The sequence below is a fragment of the Chaetura pelagica genome, unplaced genomic scaffold (assembly GCF_000747805.2).
Source record: "Chaetura pelagica isolate M959 unplaced genomic scaffold, ChaPel_1.0 scaffold66, whole genome shotgun sequence".
Classification (NCBI taxonomy): domain Eukaryota; kingdom Metazoa; phylum Chordata; class Aves; order Apodiformes; family Apodidae; genus Chaetura; species Chaetura pelagica.
Genome location: NW_009953811.1, coordinates 3,554,299 through 3,572,036, shown reverse-complemented (window position 1 = coordinate 3,572,036; position 17,738 = coordinate 3,554,299). Strand labels below are relative to the sequence as shown.

At 40.9% G+C, this 17,738-nt stretch overlaps 1 protein-coding gene across 1 annotated transcript in view; it reads left to right on the top strand.

Annotated features, from left to right (window-relative positions):
* Window positions 1–499: 499 nt before the first annotated feature.
* The window catches only part of OPTN (optineurin), an 18,228-nt gene continuing 989 nt past the window's right edge, over window positions 500–17,738 (top strand). Inside the window, exons 1-11 of the mRNA XM_010001265.1 lie at window positions 500–665; window positions 2,451–2,650; window positions 5,183–5,341; window positions 6,626–6,699; window positions 8,764–8,898; window positions 10,053–10,137; window positions 13,358–13,473; window positions 14,154–14,303; window positions 15,366–15,459; window positions 16,055–16,213; window positions 16,887–17,017. Coding sequence (XP_009999567.1) covers window positions 500–665; window positions 2,451–2,650; window positions 5,183–5,341; window positions 6,626–6,699; window positions 8,764–8,898; window positions 10,053–10,137; window positions 13,358–13,473; window positions 14,154–14,303; window positions 15,366–15,459; window positions 16,055–16,213; window positions 16,887–17,017 — 1,469 coding nt within the window. The remainder of the gene's footprint in view (window positions 666–2,450; window positions 2,651–5,182; window positions 5,342–6,625; window positions 6,700–8,763; window positions 8,899–10,052; window positions 10,138–13,357; window positions 13,474–14,153; window positions 14,304–15,365; window positions 15,460–16,054; window positions 16,214–16,886; window positions 17,018–17,738) is intronic.

The window sequence follows — 17,738 nt, the reverse complement described above, 5'->3', positions numbered from 1 at the left end:
GGCAGGCAGGGGCTCCTCTTGTTTCATCCCCCGAGCAGGGGGCCTCCCTTGGAAGGGTTGGTTTAGCCCGAGAGGACGTCTTGGCCGTCATGATGTTGCTGTATTGGCTCAGTCCTGCCAGGCAGGTCAGAGGGATTGGAAGGTGTTACGGCAGGATGTGTGGCTTGCTCGTCTGAATAAAACCGATGTGTGGTTATGTTTCGTTTATAAACGTTTACTGGGCGAGAAATTGAGAGTTTTCTCTTTCATAGAATCATAGAATCCTAGGGGTTAGAAGGGACCTCAAAAGCTCACCCAGTCCAACCCCCCTGCCAGAGCAGGGTCACCCAGAGCACATCACACAGGATCCAGGGGGGTTTGAATGTCTCCAGTGAAGGAGACTCCACAGCCTCTCTGGGCAGCCTGTTCCAGGGCTCTGTCACTCTCACAGTAAAAAAAAAATATTCTGATATTCACCTTGAACCTCCTCTTTGCAAACCTTGCAGGTGACACCTCGGAGATGTCCAGCAAGTTGAAGAACCGAACTGCAGAAAATGGAGAGCATCCCAGGAGCAACATGGCAAATGGAACAGACAGCCTGGCTGCCCCCACCCTCAGCACCTACACCCCAGAGGAGATGGTACAACAGATGAAAGAACTGATCACTGAGAACAATGAGTTAAAAGGTGAATATGCATGTGAACTGGACTCGGAATGCAAAAGTACTGAGTCTGCTCTCTGTGGCTTTTTGGATGCGTTCTGTGCTCATTTGCCCTTGCTAGATAACTTTTCATAGCTGGGTAGCATTCATGATATAAGCAAATCTGGGAGTGGGAAAGCCAGTTTTATAGGACACATCAAATTGAATCAGTCTGCAAGATTAGGGGGAGAACAGCCCAATTTATGGGTGAAACAATTGCTTCAGAATTACACATATAGGCAGTATTTTAGGAGGTGGGATAAAACATTTCTATGATATGTTCTTTACTGATTAACATCTAAAAGCTAGTTTGGTTTGTATTTTGGGATTGTTGGGCAACTGCATTACAATCATTACAATCCATTACAATGTTTTGCCATAGCTGCCCCAGGAGGGATGGGAGCTGCATAATGCCCAGAACACTTTGTGTTAGGATGGGCTCTGAAAGGAGCTGCACCCCCTGGGGCAGAGAGGGGAATTGGAGCAGGCTATCCTACACTATGAATGTTTAGATGTGGCAGCATCTTCTGTGCTTCAGGAGGAAGTTGTGGCCATGGCAGGCTCTATCTGAGACAAATCAATCGGTTTCCCTGAAAATGCCTAATGAGTTAAGTCTTTCAGGTGAGAGAGCTTTGCTTCAGCATCTCAGGAGTTTAGGTGTCAGGTATGTTTTTGTTGGGTTTTTTTAATGTATAGAATAAAACCCAAGGGATTTGTGAATTTTCTGTGTAGAAGACAGAGGTACTTGCCACTGTTTATATGGCAGCAGAGCATCTAGTCACTTATCTTTGTGTGCTGTGTTTAAATTCCACCCAAATCATTTCTGGACCTGGTCCAAGTTCTCTGTCTTGGAGTCTCCTGGGTATCTGGCAGGAAAGCTGTTTCTAGGTGTGCATCTGGTATTTTGCTAAAAGGTCCCATATCATATAAGATAACGTTTTGGGACCGTATTTACAGCTGCTGGAACTCATACCTTTCAGAATCACCCTCCAGAGCTACATTTATTTACACAACCTGAAGGATTTGTTGGCAGTTTATAATATGACATCAGGACATAACAGAAATTACTGGAAAACACAACATGGAAGCGATTCTTGAGAAACTGGCTGTGAGTTCGTTACTGTAAAAAAACCAAAACAAGTCTGAAATACTTTCACTGACTTTTACTACAAACCTTGTAAGCATTTTGCTATTGTAAGACTGACTTTGTTATATACTGACTTTGTTACACGTGCATGGCTGCCCAGCCTGGGAGAACTGGGTTGGGTGTATTTTTTTCAGTGCTGTCAATCAAAATCTGAAGCACATGTTCAAGTAGAGCATTGCTGAGCATATCTGAGACTTTGATAACATCAGTTTTCATGCAGTGATTTATTGGTCTGAAATGTCTGTTTTTCCTACCAAGCCTCAGGAGTTGCAGAATCTCAGCTCAGTAGTTTCACTTGCACTGATCGTGTAAATAACACATGCAGCAAGACACCAACTACCTCTTCTGAACAAGACTTCTTGCTTGTACTTTTTGGTTAAGGAATAAGTCAAGAATTGAGAGTGTGGGCATGTGATTTCAGTAGTGGATTTAATGTTATTTATTAAAATGCTAAGGAACTGCAATAAGTTTGGGTTTGGTTTGGTATTTAAGGTACTTGAGGAGGAGGTTTGCACTGCATACCCTAACCCACTGAAGAAGGCTGAACTCAGTGTAGGGGAAATGTGCTGATTTGTTGGCAGAGGATTAATGTGAACCCATGTCTTGTCTCTGGCTGTCGTTTAGAAGCCATGAAGGTGCATAACCAAGCTATGAAGGACCGATACGAGGAACTTTCCATCTGGCGAGAGAAGCAGAAAGAAGAACGAGAATTTTATGAATTGAAGTTCAAGGAAGCTAAGCAGTGCTTGCTAGCCAAGTGCATTGAAAATGAACAACTACAGCAACAACTTCAGAGCTTAAAGGGAAGAGAAGGAGCTGAAATGGTAAATAAGGAATTGATTGGATTGATATTATTTTAAATTGAAAGTCTGGGGCATTCATGTGCCTTCAGCACATGGGGAGGTTTGAAGATTTGTTGTTATGCTCTGACTAGAAGTCTTGCCTTATTTTATAAAATGAGTCTTCTCAGAGTATAGTAATTGTGCCACATGTGAGATGTTTTACTTCTTAATTAACATTTAATTAACAATAACAATTAACGTTATTGAATAAATAAGAAAATAACATTTGTAGTGAACTTTCATTTTTTATTTTGCTTAGTGTTGGTTATCTCTTGACTTTGTCCCTCCCTTTGCTTGTTAGATTATCTCTCTTGATTTTTTATTTGCTTTTGTGTGTGTGTGTTTCCAGGGAGAAGATGACATGTAAGAAAAACAAAACAAATATCTATTTTTATGGTATCATTCTCCTCTCATAAAAACTCTCTTACTGAGGTCAGATTAGATCTGTACTTCTTCTGCCCTATTTTAGTCTGACTGAGCTTCCTCCCTCCATTTAACCTTAGGCTCTGTAACACATCATTTTAATTAGTTAAATTAATTAAACAGGTGATTGCTTAGTGGCCAGACAACATCAATTTGCAGGTAACACCAAAAACATCTGTGAAAAAAGACTGTTAAAACAAAACCTACTGTGTGTCCCCCATGGTTATGTGAAGACATGTTTAACAAGAAGTTTCATGCTAGAGCCGACCTGATGAATCCTTGTATCTGATACCTCCAGGACCCATATGGATTTTCTGTTGCCTGATGAAGGAGGAGTGTATTAACTTTTCTTCTCAACAGAGACACTAGCACACTCCTTTCCTTTCCTGACCACCTATTTTATAGAGCTCTGTAAAAACACACAAGTGTGTAAATAAAAATTGGCCAATGAGTTCAGAAGTTAAAAGGGGGAAGCAAGTCATCTATAAACAATGTGATTGTGTAAGTGTTATTCAAACAGCCTTTACAGGCTAAAATTTGTTTCAGAATTGTCAAGGAAACTCAGAATTTCGTAAATCTGGAATAGGTTTTATGGGGAGGTAAAGGATTTATTCTGCCTCTACCTGTTTCAGAACTTCTTGTACTTTAAATACTGAAAGTATTTTGCTGACTGAGTAATCCAACCTGCTTAAGTAATTCAAAACCCAGATAAATAAAAATAGATTGCTTCTAATTACCTCATATCAAGAGTACTTATAGTACCCATAGAGTAAGCCCTGTTTTTTCTGATTCTTTGCAGTTTTAGTAACTGTTGATAACTGTAATTTAGACAGCAGCATTTTCATTTCCAGTCATGACTTTCAGACTCACTGCCATTTAAGCCAAAATCACTTTCACTTAGTTCTACTTTAATTGTTTTTTCTTCTTTTTTGTTTAAAAAAAGCCTGACAAAAATCCTCTAACAGAAAGACTGACTTAAAATTAGTCTAATTTCTCTCACCTCTGTGTTTTACTATTAACTGAGGTCCATTGCTCCCATTAAGTGACATCTCTATTTCACTCAAGGCAAATCACAAATCTATTGTGTTGCCTCCCTCAGTGATAAAGCAGCATTCATAGGAGGGTTTCTCTTGGAATTGTACCTCAGTTAGTCCAGGTTGATGTAAAACACTCTCCTCTTTACTGGAGCTGACTATTTGCATCCTCTTACAGCCTAAGCACAGAGACAGCAGCAGGTCAGGTGGGTAGGGTGGTTCTGCAGGATGAGAAACACTTTCAGTATAGCAAGAGTTTGCAGATTTGGCATGAATGATAGATGAGAATGTAATTCAGACTCCAGGAATTGTCCAGATTTTACATTGATGGTATGTGGTGTAATAAAGACATTAATATGAGGTGGAAGGCTTGGATTGCAAAATGAGAAAGAAACAAACTCACAGAGAAATTTCATAATGGGGAAAGGCAGCTAAAGGACAGGAAGATAGGAGGCTTTCTGGTTATGTAGGGGCTTAACAGAGGGTTTTGAGGATCCTGGGGAAAATGAAGAAGCAGAATGGTGAAGGAGACAGTCCTGACTGGAAGGAGAGATTAGGTTTGGGGAGAATCTCTTGAGGGACAGAGGCTTTGTGGAAGGGAAGGAATGCAGGGAGAAATGTATACATGGAGCTGGGGTACGGTGAAGTTGTGTGGTGAGGAAAGGCTGAAGGTGAGGTGTGTGGAAAAGCTCTCTGCCCAGTGGTCCTTTCTCTGCAGAATCTTAGGTAGATTTGGGAAAAGAGGACTAAGGATATGGTTGAAAAAATACATATAGTGAAAGGCATAAATTAGGGCAAAGATTTACATCCTAATTATCTGTGCATTCAGAGAACAAGGCCCATGTTTTTTCAGAAGCAGGATGATCATCCTTTGATTACTATGCCTTCAGTGGTTAGACTTCTTGCTGTCTAGTGGCCCAAAGCATAGTTTAGGGATCTGTACACTGGACTTTTCCAGGCAAAGCAAGGTTGCAGGACCCCATTGTGACGTTTAGGCTCTATGCTCCTTGGTTGGTGTTTCCTTTTGGTTGAATAATGCAGGGTTTGTTTATCCCAGGAGGGCTGTGGGGCTCTGGAGAAGGAAGCAAAGCAGCTGAAATGCCAGGTGCAGCGGCTCCAGGCTGAGAAGGCAGATCTGCTAGCCATCATTTCAGAGCTGCAGGTCAAGCTCAACATCTCATCAGCAGAGGATTCCTTTGTGGAGATTGGGATGAACGTGAGTGGAATAAAAAGAATACACTGACCTATCGCCAGAAACTTTGGTTCCAGTTTTTTTTTTGCAGACTGAATTTTCTCCTTGTACAGGCTAAAGGATGAGGAAGTCAGGACTTGAATGTAATTATGTTGACAGTGTTTACTTGATGACGTTCTACAGTGAGATATTTAGCACCCTGTCTTCCTTTAGTAGAAAGAGTGAATCTATACCCCTGTTAATTAAAAGTCTTATGTGCTTCTTAGTGAGGAAACAGCAAAGTGACAGCAACAGCAGTAACACAAGATACAGACACTGTGCATCTGGGAGAAGAGTTAGACTACCTGACATGGAGCACTTGTGTGGTACCAGATGTAATGGTAAAGGACTTGGGATTTTTTTTTGTCCTTCCACCTTTGTGCTCAAAATAAATTAATTTCATAGGTAGCCTTCATTGAATTAAAAATACTCTCTGGAAAACCAACATGGTCGAACAGGTGACTTCTGACTAATTAAAAATTTGAGTCTTACTTTAGTTGCAATTTCTGGCAACACCTTTGCATAGAGGGGGGCATTTTGTTTTGAGAAAGGGACTCACTTTCTCCTGACAGATACAAAGTTGCAGGCAAACAAAACTAAGTACAAAGCTGTAGGGTGTTCTCTAGAGGCACAAAAATCTACGTTTTCTACTGTTCTTCCTATCTGAAAAATACAAAATGTGAAAATTTGGGTCTCCACTATTGCCCAAATAGCAGTTCCTCTCTGGAAAGTACAAGTTCAACAAGAAATTAAGATAATTTAATTAAAACTTGTTTTGAGTTGTTGAAGGAAACTTCGAACTTCAACAAACCTTCAAAGATATGTCCTTTTTGTGCTACAAAGATTTTTCTTTGGCCTGCAAAGATTAAGGAGTGAGTTTTGTAGTGGGAAAGAAGAGTGATTCTTTTGGGAGGCAAGAAAGTGTTTTTTAGGCTTACATTTAAAGTCAACTGCAGTGATGTTGGCTGTTGCTGCCTGGTGCCTAATCATCTTCATAGGGCAGAGATGCCCTTGAAGTTGCTGATGAAAAGAGAAGGTCAAATCTCATTGTTGTCCTCTTCTCTGATCAGTCTGGAAGAGATACAGGAAAGGCATGTGAAGTATTTTAAGTTAAGAATTTCTAAACATGAAACTGATCTGTAGGAGTTTTTTGTTTTATTTATTTATATGGCTAGCATAATTTTGCCTGTTTTTCTTCCTTCCTTAAGTAAATAAAACTGTGTCCTGTGTAGTTCAAATACCAAGCTGGTACTGTTTTTTCTTTCCTAGGAAGAAATAACTAGAACTGCAAAGGAACATCAAGAGAATAGTGATGAAATGACCAGTAACATGTCTATGTACATGTATGTATGTTCTTGTGTGATGGGTGTGATTCAGACTTCTCAAACATACTTTGTTTCCAGTGTGAAGGAACTTTTTTCTGTGAGGCATACACTAGAAAATTGTGGTTTTCTATGGCCTTGCATCTCTCCATTGCAGTAGCTCTGCCTTCCAGCCGTGTCAGAAAGACCCTCAGCTCTGGCATTTTTCCTTCCAGTTTTCACGGGCTGACAAGAGGGAGTGCATATTCTGGCCACTTGGACAGGCATCTACATACATGCTGACTTGCCAGCTTTTAAGGAAGGTCAAACAAAAAAATAAAGAGGGCCTGCAGGGACTCCTTCCCTTCTACTTATTTGAGACCATCTAATAGAGTATCTGTCCTCTACCCAATTATAATGATTTGGTAAGAATCAGAGGTCTTGTAGCCTTTCAGATCTGAACCCTCTCTGATCTGTTTGTGCATGGCTAGTATAAAGTGTATCACAGTGGGGTAGACAGACAGTGCAAGGACATAGTCCTTATTTTTCAGGTTACTAAGCTTAATATACCAACATTCTGTTTAGGTTGCTTCTCAAAATTTGATTTTTACATCAGCTCCAGGGCTCAAGGGACTTCCTTGCCACTAGCTGAACCTTTAGTCCTCGTGGACATAGACAGCTGATACTATTAAGCTTCCCATTTTCTATACAGTTTAGCAGCTAGATGCATGTGGCCGAACTCTTTTATTTACTTTGTGGCCTTTGCTTTTGGAGAGAAAAGCTGTAGAAAATGCTAAGGCCATAGCAGACCAGCAAGCTGTGCTCCGTGGACAGGTTTTCCCTTAAACCCCTGTCATTCCCTACATAAATGCAAGGGAGAACAGTGTTTTAGTGTAATGACATAGAAAATTTGTCCCTCAGCATGCAGTTAAGAAGTTGAAGGGAAAGTACAGTTATGGTTAGGGATGAAACAGAGACATTATGACCACAGTCTGATCTGCAAGTATTCAGCTTGTCATTAGATGACATTCTCTGTGGGAGTTGCTTACCTTTTGATGAGTATCTGGGCTGTATCTACAAGAACAGGGTATATGCACCTCTTAAAATATTCCCTGTGTCACCATGTGTCTCTGTGCAGCATTGAAACTTTAGACTGGTGCTCTCAACAGGTCCAGAGAAATGTTATCCACTCTGGACAGGTTTATTTCTGTAAGAGTAGAACAGTACACTAGAAGTCCCCTGATAAAAGTTATTTGCTTAAGATGTCTTGGCTGAACGCTGTCTTTGGGCTATTGAATTTTGCTCACAAAAGACTTGTAGCTGTCAAAAGCACATAGAGACTCTTATTTTCTGTTCTGAACTACAAAAGCAAAGTTTGAAACGACGTTTTACAGCTGAGCTTCTGGAATGTTCAGTGTATAAAACCCACCTATATAGCTAGGGGGTTTTGTCTCTCTGTCTGAGTGGACATAAAAATGAAGGGAATGGAATACAGGATTTTATACCAGGAAATTAACTTACCTTATTTTTCAGATTATTTTTTTTTTGTTCACTTCTGCAGTACCATGAGATTTTGAAAAGAGATACAGAATATGAGGGAGCTGAAATATTGAAGGGATTTTTTTCTGAAAAAAAACCACAATTTCTGGTGGCTATATATATATATATATATAGTGCCTTGCTTTCCTGGAAAGTAGTGAGACAGAGATAAAGAATATTGCATGTTTCATTGGAAAAAAAATATGTTATTTTGGGAACAGACAGCAGCACTTTGCAGAAGGGGCTGCAAAGTAGGTTAGAATAAATGCACTGGGTTTTGCATTGTCTTGACTGTTTTTGTTTTCCTTGCTTAAGCACTACATTGTTCTCCCAGCTTTAAGGGGACTGAGCACTGTGCAAAGCAAGGACTGCATTTGAACAGACAAGGACTGTGCCTAATGGCCTGTGGGTAGATCTTAGTTCTTAGGAATAAGCCCTTTGCTCAGAAAGTTCTTTTTCAGCACTGTGTGAAATGGTGGCCTCTCAGTCTGGGTCCCAGAACTAGTGGTTAGAGAATACTCCAGTAAAATCATAGCTGTTTTAATTTACTTCTGGTTTGGTTTGAAGGAGAAACAAACCTGCAGATGAATCGAAGAATTTGGAGTCTGAGGAGCTAACTGTGAGTCAGCTGCTCTGCAGCCTTAGAAATGAAACTCAGAAGAGGGAAAAACTTGAGAAGGAGCTGCAGGATACCAAAGAGAGGTATGAAGTAGGTGTACTGTAGTATTTGGAGCTGTTTTATTTCAGGGTTGCTGCAGCTACAAGTCTGTGACTGATCAGAGACAAGCTGAAATATCAGTCTGGCCTGGATAATTAATTTCCTGAGTTCTTGGTAGTAATAATGTTTTTGTGTGGTCATCCTCACAGGGATAAACCACAGGTTCTCTTCCATGATCAACAGAGTTTCCATTCTTATTTTATTCTTATTTTTTATTCTTATTTCCTGTAGCACTACAGATCAAGGCAAAGTTCCCATTTCCTCTTGGGTCCAAACTTTCCCCAGCTTATGTCAGAATGATATGATGACTACTTGAGGACATTCACTCCACTCACTCCTCCGTAGTTCTTTGTATGAATCATCTGTGTATGTGGCCTTAAGCAAATCACTATGTATAAAACAGGGATTACACTCCTCTTCGTGATACTGGCAGGCTACATTTAGCAATGTGTGAGCTTGGAAAAGCTCCTTAGAAACGTCTAAAATAAGTCTTAATTCCAAACTTGCCTAAGAGAGTTTTTCCAGGGAGACTTGCATAAGTGTCCATCTGAGCTCAGTTACGTTGCTGTAAAGCAGCATGACTCTTCAGGCAGGGAAAATTGCCTAAGCAGTAGCTGTTATAAATCCCCACTTCACAGAGATAGAGTAAGACTTCCTGGACATTACCTACTGAGAAAGGTTGGTGACACAGTAATTGCCTCTCCGTGGTCTTCCTAGAAGAGGTAATGAGGCACATCCAAATGATTCTTAGAAATTTCAGCCTCTGAAATTATCAAAGGAAAACAGAGGTAATATTAATTCCTGGATTCTGTGAACAGACTGACCCATTTCCAAAGGGTTAGCAGTTTTGGACTTTATCAGAGAATGAGCATTGTTGATTGAATGTCACTGTTCTTCACCACACCTGCAGACCTAAACATCCATATTAATTAAATATACGTGCTGGGTGTCCTCTGCTCTTCAGGAGCTTCCATGACTGGGCAAGTTTTACTACATGTCAGTGCTTTCAATTCTTCCTCTTATTTGTGGCTATGATGTTAGAAAAACAGTGCATCATTTGCATTAAATCCTTTAATAGCCACCATTTCATTTTAAATGTAGGCCAAATCCACTGTTGTTGGATATTTCTGTTTTCCAGACTGTCAAAGCTAGAGAAGGAGACCACCAGCTGCCTGGAGGGTGGGACACAAACTGAACAGCAAGAGGAGGAAACTTCAGAGGCTGTAAGTACCCGTCCTCCTGAGCTGAGATTTAACAACATAAAACTTACTGAGGCAAACAACCTCAGGGCCTAGATTTCCACTTGCACTCAGAGAGCAATTACCCTGCACAGGGTACAGCAGTGAATTTTGAACTTTCCAATCAATATCTTGGAGGTGGTTCCAGATTGCATCAGCCAGCAAGAAGAGGTGAGATTAGTGGCCAAGAATTAAGGAAACATGACATAACTTCAAGTATACCTCATTGCCCTGGCCATGCCCACTAAACAGATAGAGTTGCAGTCATTTTTAGCTCCAGAAAGTCTTCCAGACTGGATGAATATCCTCACTGATGCCTAGGTCATCTTTTGGATCAGAGTCCAATTACAATATACTGTAAAACAGGCTTTAAATGTGGAGCTCATGTGGTACTTGGTTTGGTGCTTTTTTCATGTGTTTGGTGAGATGTATTAAAATTATCTTGGATTAAGACATCGTTTCAGGCAAAGTCAGTCCTGTTGTTTTCAGTTAAGGGTTGGAATGGATGTTGGGGTTGGGATTACAGCTCCTGATTCAGACACCTACATTAATGTGCCTGTTGTTTTAGGCATCTGTGTGTGAGGTAAGTGTGTAAGCTCCTGCAGTAGTGGAGATCCATCCAGGTTCAGCGCAGGCAGTGTGGGTTATCTGAGGTGCTCCACAGCAAATATGCTGTGGGACCTGCTGGAGACATGTGCCCTTCTGAAGGCCAGGACAAGTATTTTAGTGCAGGTCTGGCTTAGTTAAAACAAGAACAGTTTGTGGTCAGGCCAAGAGATGTTCTTTCTAAGGAAAGCAGATGATGCCTCAGTTAATTCTTTCCATTATTTTTTCTCAACTTTGCCTGAGTTATAGCTTGAGCCAGATGCTCCTCATCTAAGTGCTGATACTGAGGTCAGCATAATTACATGCTTGTGATGGCAATCGTTTCCATTTGTATGCTGCTTGGTTTCATCAGAGGACTCTTGTCAGCAGAGCTCTTGTTATCTCCCTCTGTTGTAAAATGTACATATTTAATGGTGCAGTGTGGATCATTTGAGGGCACTGCATTTGAAGACATCCTGAGAGAATGGCAAGTTTTTCAAACCTGCTTCGGCTCCATTTGGAGAGAGGAGTGGCTGGGAGGAAAAAAAGGTCAGGTCTCCCAAGACAAGTTATCTTAAAGCACCACTGCAGTTACTGCTCTGGATTCCCTAGCAGGCTGCTTGCAAGCTTCCCAGAAGCAGAGATCTAGGAGGCTGGGATTTAGGTGGTTTAGGTTTTAGGGTCTCCTTTTCTGGCCAGGCTAAGAAATGGGTTTTAGGGAGAAACAGTCTGTACTCTGCACTGAGATTTTTTAAATCAAGTTAGCCTTTTCTTTCAGTGAGGCTGGCAGACCTGATTTCCCGAAGCACAGATCGATTGTGTTCCAATTAAGTAAAATATATTGAATTATGATGGCTTTCACCAGAGCACAAGAATTCACACTCCAGCTTTATTAGAAGTCAGACATACATACTTTCATTTGTTGATACATTTTCTGTTAAGGCAGTTTCTAGTGATATCTGTTTTTCTGCAAATTGAAATGCCATCAAGTACAAAAATCAATGCTTTCATCTGTGAGTGTGATTGAATTAGCCGGATTCCTGCATAAAATAATTTTGTGGCTTGTTTTGCAACTATGATGGTAGAATAGATAGGAAACATGTATGATATAACTGGTGAATGATACTAGCTTGGGCAGCTTGCAGAGGCCTGTCCCCAGCAGTATCAGTCGAGAGACAGTTGTGTTCTGTCTGCCCTTCAGTCACACTGGCTGAGTTCCACACTTCTGCTCTGAGTTGAAAGCTGGAAGTGTTCACAGGTTATGATGGATTAACAACTTCTATTGCTTCAGTTGCCTGGGGAAGTGATAGACTTACACTGTTGGAAAAATGGAGCTTTTCTTCAAGGAATTAGGAAAGCAGCCTGCTTTTGATAACACCTGGTGTCTTTTTAGCCACAACCACCCTGCTCATTCTCAAGCTGGACTGGAGACTTTCAGTGCATTTGATAAGACATTATCAGTGAACATTATAGTGGTAGGGACAATTAAGTCAATGCTAGCATGATCATGAGATTCACATGTTTCTTTAGGAAAGCTCCAGAGACTACAAACCAGCAGGAGTCAAAGGTTTCATGTCTTCTAGAGTGTGGGAATATATTTTAAGAATTGGAACTCTGAGGTGTCCTTTGTGTCTTGGGTTGGAGGAGAGCCCAGCTGCTATTTCTTTCCTCTTCTTTTCTCTTTGCCTGTCTTAAGGGTCCTTCAGTGATCTTCCTGTGGACTGAAGGCTGAGTAAAAGGGCAAGTAACTCACAACAAAAGTCATTAGAGTTCTACTAAAAATCATCTTCTTAGTTTGCAAAGTTGATTAATGAATGCATGGTAACGGAATTACAATTTAGGCTTGTATTTTCTCCTTCAAAAAGTCAAGAACTGAAGTCTTCCAGATCTGTGGTACTCAGGCTTGTGGTGTAGGAGAGGTTGATGTGTGTAGGGAGAGTGCCAGTTGGCTGGAGGGGTTTCATGTGTAATCAAAATAAATAACAATGCATACAAACTTCTGTGTTCTATGCTTTCTGCCCAAAACAAGAATAAGAAAACTAGAATGGAGGGGGGGGCGTAATGCCAGTACAGGATGTAACTGGGAAGAGAAAGTCTAAGGTTTTAGTCTGCTTCCAAACTGCTGCCTCAGTTCTCCATCTGCTGTCAGACCTCTTTCTAAAGAGCTCACTGATGGCAGCAGACTGGAAGCCTACCTAGGGGTCAAACACTTGTGTTTCTTTGACAGACTGTAACTATTGCTTAGGGGAGTGGCAGTAATCACTTAAGTCTGCCTGCTCTGCTCATGTGTGTTTTAAATCGGGAACTCTGAGAAAGAAAATGTAGATGTTTCCCGTCTGTAGGAGGTGTATTCTGCCAACATTGGAAAGTCAGTAATAGTGTTGTCTTTGAGTCACTCAGAATTTATTAAAATGTTAAGTCAAAATGGGGTTCTGCCACATTTAGGAATTGTGAAGCCATGTGTTCAGGGCCTTACTATTGATTACACAGGGCAATGATGCATACTGACATGCTGTTTTCTCTAGAAAAAGAATACTTCCTGGTTAGATCTCCTAGTTAGCCTGCAGCTTTCCCATCTTGACTTGTCCATATGTAATTTTTCTTATTTTTTCTCTAAAAGGTTGGCAGTGAAGTAGAAGCCCTGAATTTGCAAGTTTGTGCTCTGTTTAAAGAGCTTCAGGAAGCTCATGAGAAGTTAAAAGAAGCAGAATTGATTCAGAAGAAGCTTCAAGAAAAGTAAGGTTCAGAAGAACAAAAGTTCTGCCATGACACCCAGTATATATTTGTATGACAGCTCTCACTGTGGAAGCTCACCAGCTCTACAAATACCAACTTAAATATCTGTTTCATAGACATACTGTAAAAGATTGCTTCTTCTTTTTAAGTGGAGATGAAAGTACAGAAATATAGTAATTGTCAGAAAACCTGAGCTGCCAACCTAGTTCTACAAATAGAACCCCAGTGCTGTGAATTTCAAGATTTAGGTTTTAATCCTTCCTGATGTATAGGCAAATCTTTCCTGTTTTCTGCTGCATCTAATCAATCCCTGTTCTGGTCTTCAGGGAAGAAGCTAAGGGACCTGATCATGGCCCTTTTCACATCAACAGTCTTCAACTTTTGAAGACTAATTGTGAAGGTTATAAAAAGTGGTTACAGAAGCCTCAGTTTATTTGTTTAGTTTTCTGCCAAATTCCAGTTCTTTGAGATTCATAATAGCAGGAAAGTAAATGTTGGTTTCATAAGCTTTGTCTTCTGATGGTTGTGTATAGATTTCATTTTTGTCCTTCCTTTTTCTTAATCAAAATAAGCCTTTAAAGTGAACCACACAAAGATTCTTTTTGTAATATGCCTAGTGGGCCAAATCTAGCAGGAAAAGATGAACAGGATAGATCAACCTTTTTTCCTTGTTCTGTCAGGTGCCAGGTACTGGAAAGAAAAAGCTCAGCTGCTGCATCAGAATTGGAGGAGAACCAGCAGCTAATATACAGCATCAGGAAGTTGGAACTTCAGGTAGAGAGCATGCAGGCAGAAGTCAAGCTGGAACAAGCCAAGACACATGAAGAAAAGTGAGTATGACTTAGTTTTGTATTTTGGGGAAGTATTGTCAGTGAGGAAGGAAGTCCAAGAGAACCTGGCCAAAGGTGTATTGAACCTGAAATACGGGTTTGTGTTCTGCATCCTTTGAAACCATCTTATGTTTATAGAGTCTGAACTAGAATGATGCATTCACCTCAGCATCTCTGTTACTTTGAATCTGGAATCTGCATTTTACATTAGGCCCAAATTGTTTCCTTTCATCTAATGAACCCCTCACTTAAGAAAACTGGAACTGTGCGCTCTGCCTTGTATCTTCCTTTTGTCATCAAGTCAAAGACAGAATAGGGTTAGGAATAATATTCAAGCAGAGGAAGCAGCAAAGTGACACCATCTGCCCCACTGACTAGCAGGGGTAAATGCATCCACAGCTTGGGGGGTAGTGTCTAGTCAGGGGGTGGCAATGATGAGAAAGGGATGTTAATTAGGAAGTTTACAGTCTCTACAATATATTTACAACTAAGAGAGGTAAGTATACAGTGAAGCTGAGATAAAGACTCACTGTTTGTTCTGGCTCCCTTCTTCCTTTCATGTGCAATCCATGTAAGGAGTCCAAGCTATAAAGAGAGGCTGAACTGCCTGGAGACAGTTTTCTCTCTGTTGGAGAGGCTGCATATTATCTTTGGAGTCTCTGTCTGGTTCTTCTGATTAATTCTCCTTCACTTGAAGTCTCTGAGTGAAGATGTGGATATCTTCATAAGATTTTTAACAGAGTTTGTGAGCTTGATGTAAAATTATTGAGTGATGGATTCTTCAATCTGAAATGCATCAACAAGGGTTTTTATATATATAATAAGGATCAATAAGGACATTTGTTTGGACTCAGTCCATGGGTAGAGCAGCACACAACTCATTGGAAGAGAGATGTGGAGACATGGAACGTGATTTTTTTCTCATCAGAAATGCAGATTTATTTTGAAGGAGCTAGTGATGGGCTATGTGGGATTTTTTTAAAACAGATTATTTAGATTTCAAAGAATTTTTAAGTGATCCAAACTTTCACCTCTTTTTTTTTTTTTTTTTATCATAAACAGGGCAAGATATAATAGCTTGCAGGATGCATACAGCAAACTCCTTCCTGAAGTAAATGAGGCAAGGAAAACAATCGATGAAATGAAACTCAAAGAGGTAAACTCATCACAAGAAGAAATAATTATTACTTAGAGGGGGAGCAGAAAGGGATGGGAGAATGTGTTTAGGAACAAATTTAGGCAGGAAACACACATACATCATGTGCTGTCAAATACAGAAAACTTGATCTACATGAGTACTTCTGTATTCTGCAGTGCTCTGTGGAGTCCAGTCCTTAGAGATCAGTAACACGCAGAGGTATTTAGGTGTTCCTGCAGTGTATTTTGTAAATCTGGGAAGGGAAGCCTCTAAATATTTTTGTAATCTTAAATATAATGTGTGTCACAGTGAGGTCTTGCTCATAACTGAGGCTCCATGGAACTGCCAGATTCTCCGGTGTAACTGTGGAAACTGGGAGAACAGCCTGTGCAGTGTCCATTAGGGAGTTCTCTTTTGACTTGATACAGTGTAGCTTGAAAGCTCAAAGTAATCTTGAAGTTAAAATTTCAGTCCCCAGTACTGTCTTAGTCCAAGTTGCTTTGATGACCAGAAGTGGAAGCTTTTCCAAGGGCAGGAGGAGCAAGAAGTAAACTTTCACTTCAAGCAGCTTCACATTCTGAGTTCATCTTATAATCATGGTTCTTCCTTGCAGCTCAACAGAGTGGATAAAGTCGTGGTGGAACAACTGAACGCAAAGGTGGAGCTGGCAGAACAAGCCCTTGCAGCAAAGCAGCTCCAGATAGATGAAATGAAGCAGATCATTGCTAAGCAAGAGGAAGACCTCGAAACCATGGCTGTGCTCCGTGCTCAGGTATGGGCTCTTCTCCAGAAATTTGCTACTTCCCACACCCACTGTTCAGAAACCAGGAGGAGCAATTTAATGGCTTGTTCTGGAATACTGAATGATCTGCTTCCTCAATTCCAAAGCCCAGTTCCCTTACTCAGCCTGCCTTACAGATGCCTGCATAGCCTTTACCACCATATCCTATGGTTCTGTAGGAGGAATTGTGTGTGCTGGAGCCTGGAAAAACAAACAAAAGCTGGGAATAGATGTGTTCATGTATGTAAAACCACTGGCCTAAGAATCACTGCATGTTTCAGGGATGATTTTACTCAAAGCAGTGTATGTGTAAACAGTGACTTAAAAGGGTCTGCCTCACACTTAAGGCACAGAAGTGGCATCTTGGCTCAGTTCAACTGTCTGCCACAGATGGGTCTGTGTCATTGGTCAGGTCACCTCCTTATTGCTTGTTTATACCTTATCTCTGCCTCTGTACAGCACTGTCCCGGGTAAGATACTTGAAGCATCTTCTAGAGAATCCAGAAACTCCTGAGTCTTCTTCACCTTGTACGTAGTGCAGGTCTTCACTTTGCAGTGTGTAGGTGCTGTGGGAGTGTTTTAAGTAGATGCAGACTATGATACAGATTTGCTATTTTGACATATAAGTTACAAATTCTCAGCATTATTTCATTTCTCTGATCAGATGGAGGTTTACTGTTCTGATTTCCATGCTGAGAGGGCAGCAAGAGAGAAGATCCATGAGGAGAAGGAGCAGCTGGCTGTCCAGCTGGCATACCTGCTAAAAGAGCAGCAAAACCTTGAAGAACTTAGCCGGTGAGAACAAACTTTGGCTGAGCTGCCTTTGAACTGTTTTTTTACCCTGTGTGCTGGAGTTGACCAACACTGTCTCGCTAGCATCTCAGTAGAAAGGCAAAAAACTTTGCAGACATTTATTTCTTGTGTAATATTAATTTTAAAAGAGGGAGGAAAAAATGAGTTGGCTGACTTCTCATTTTAATTTTGCCATTGAACTCCTGTAAGGCATGTTAGTTCTTATTTGGGTGCCTTAAGAAGATTTCACTTTGGATGATTCATACTTGATAAATTCTCCCTGCTGACTCTGAGGCTGTTCTAGCCTCAGTTTTAGTGGTGAATCTACAGCTGAGCTGCGTGCCAGGAATATCTGCTGCTTCTCCACGTGGTAGTGCTGAGTACTCATAGTTTCAAGTACTCTCATATCCTGAAATTGCACCATTTTAGCACTCTGAGCTGTAAAAGAGTCCTCCAATCACCTTGTGCAAGCCATGGGCACTCTTCTTATACCCAGAATTTGAGGAATCAAGTTGCATTTCTCGTCAGCTGTGCACCGAACCCTTTCTGGGGTATAACTTGCTTTTCTAATTCAATCAAATCTGCTATTTGCCCTGAATACCTGAGAATCCTTGTAGTTTTCCAGAGGAGTGTGCCCCAGATCCCCAGGTGTGTAGCTGCTTAAATCCTGCTGGTGTCGGCATCTGACAGTGGCTTCCGCAGGAGGCCGGCACCATTTCCCCGA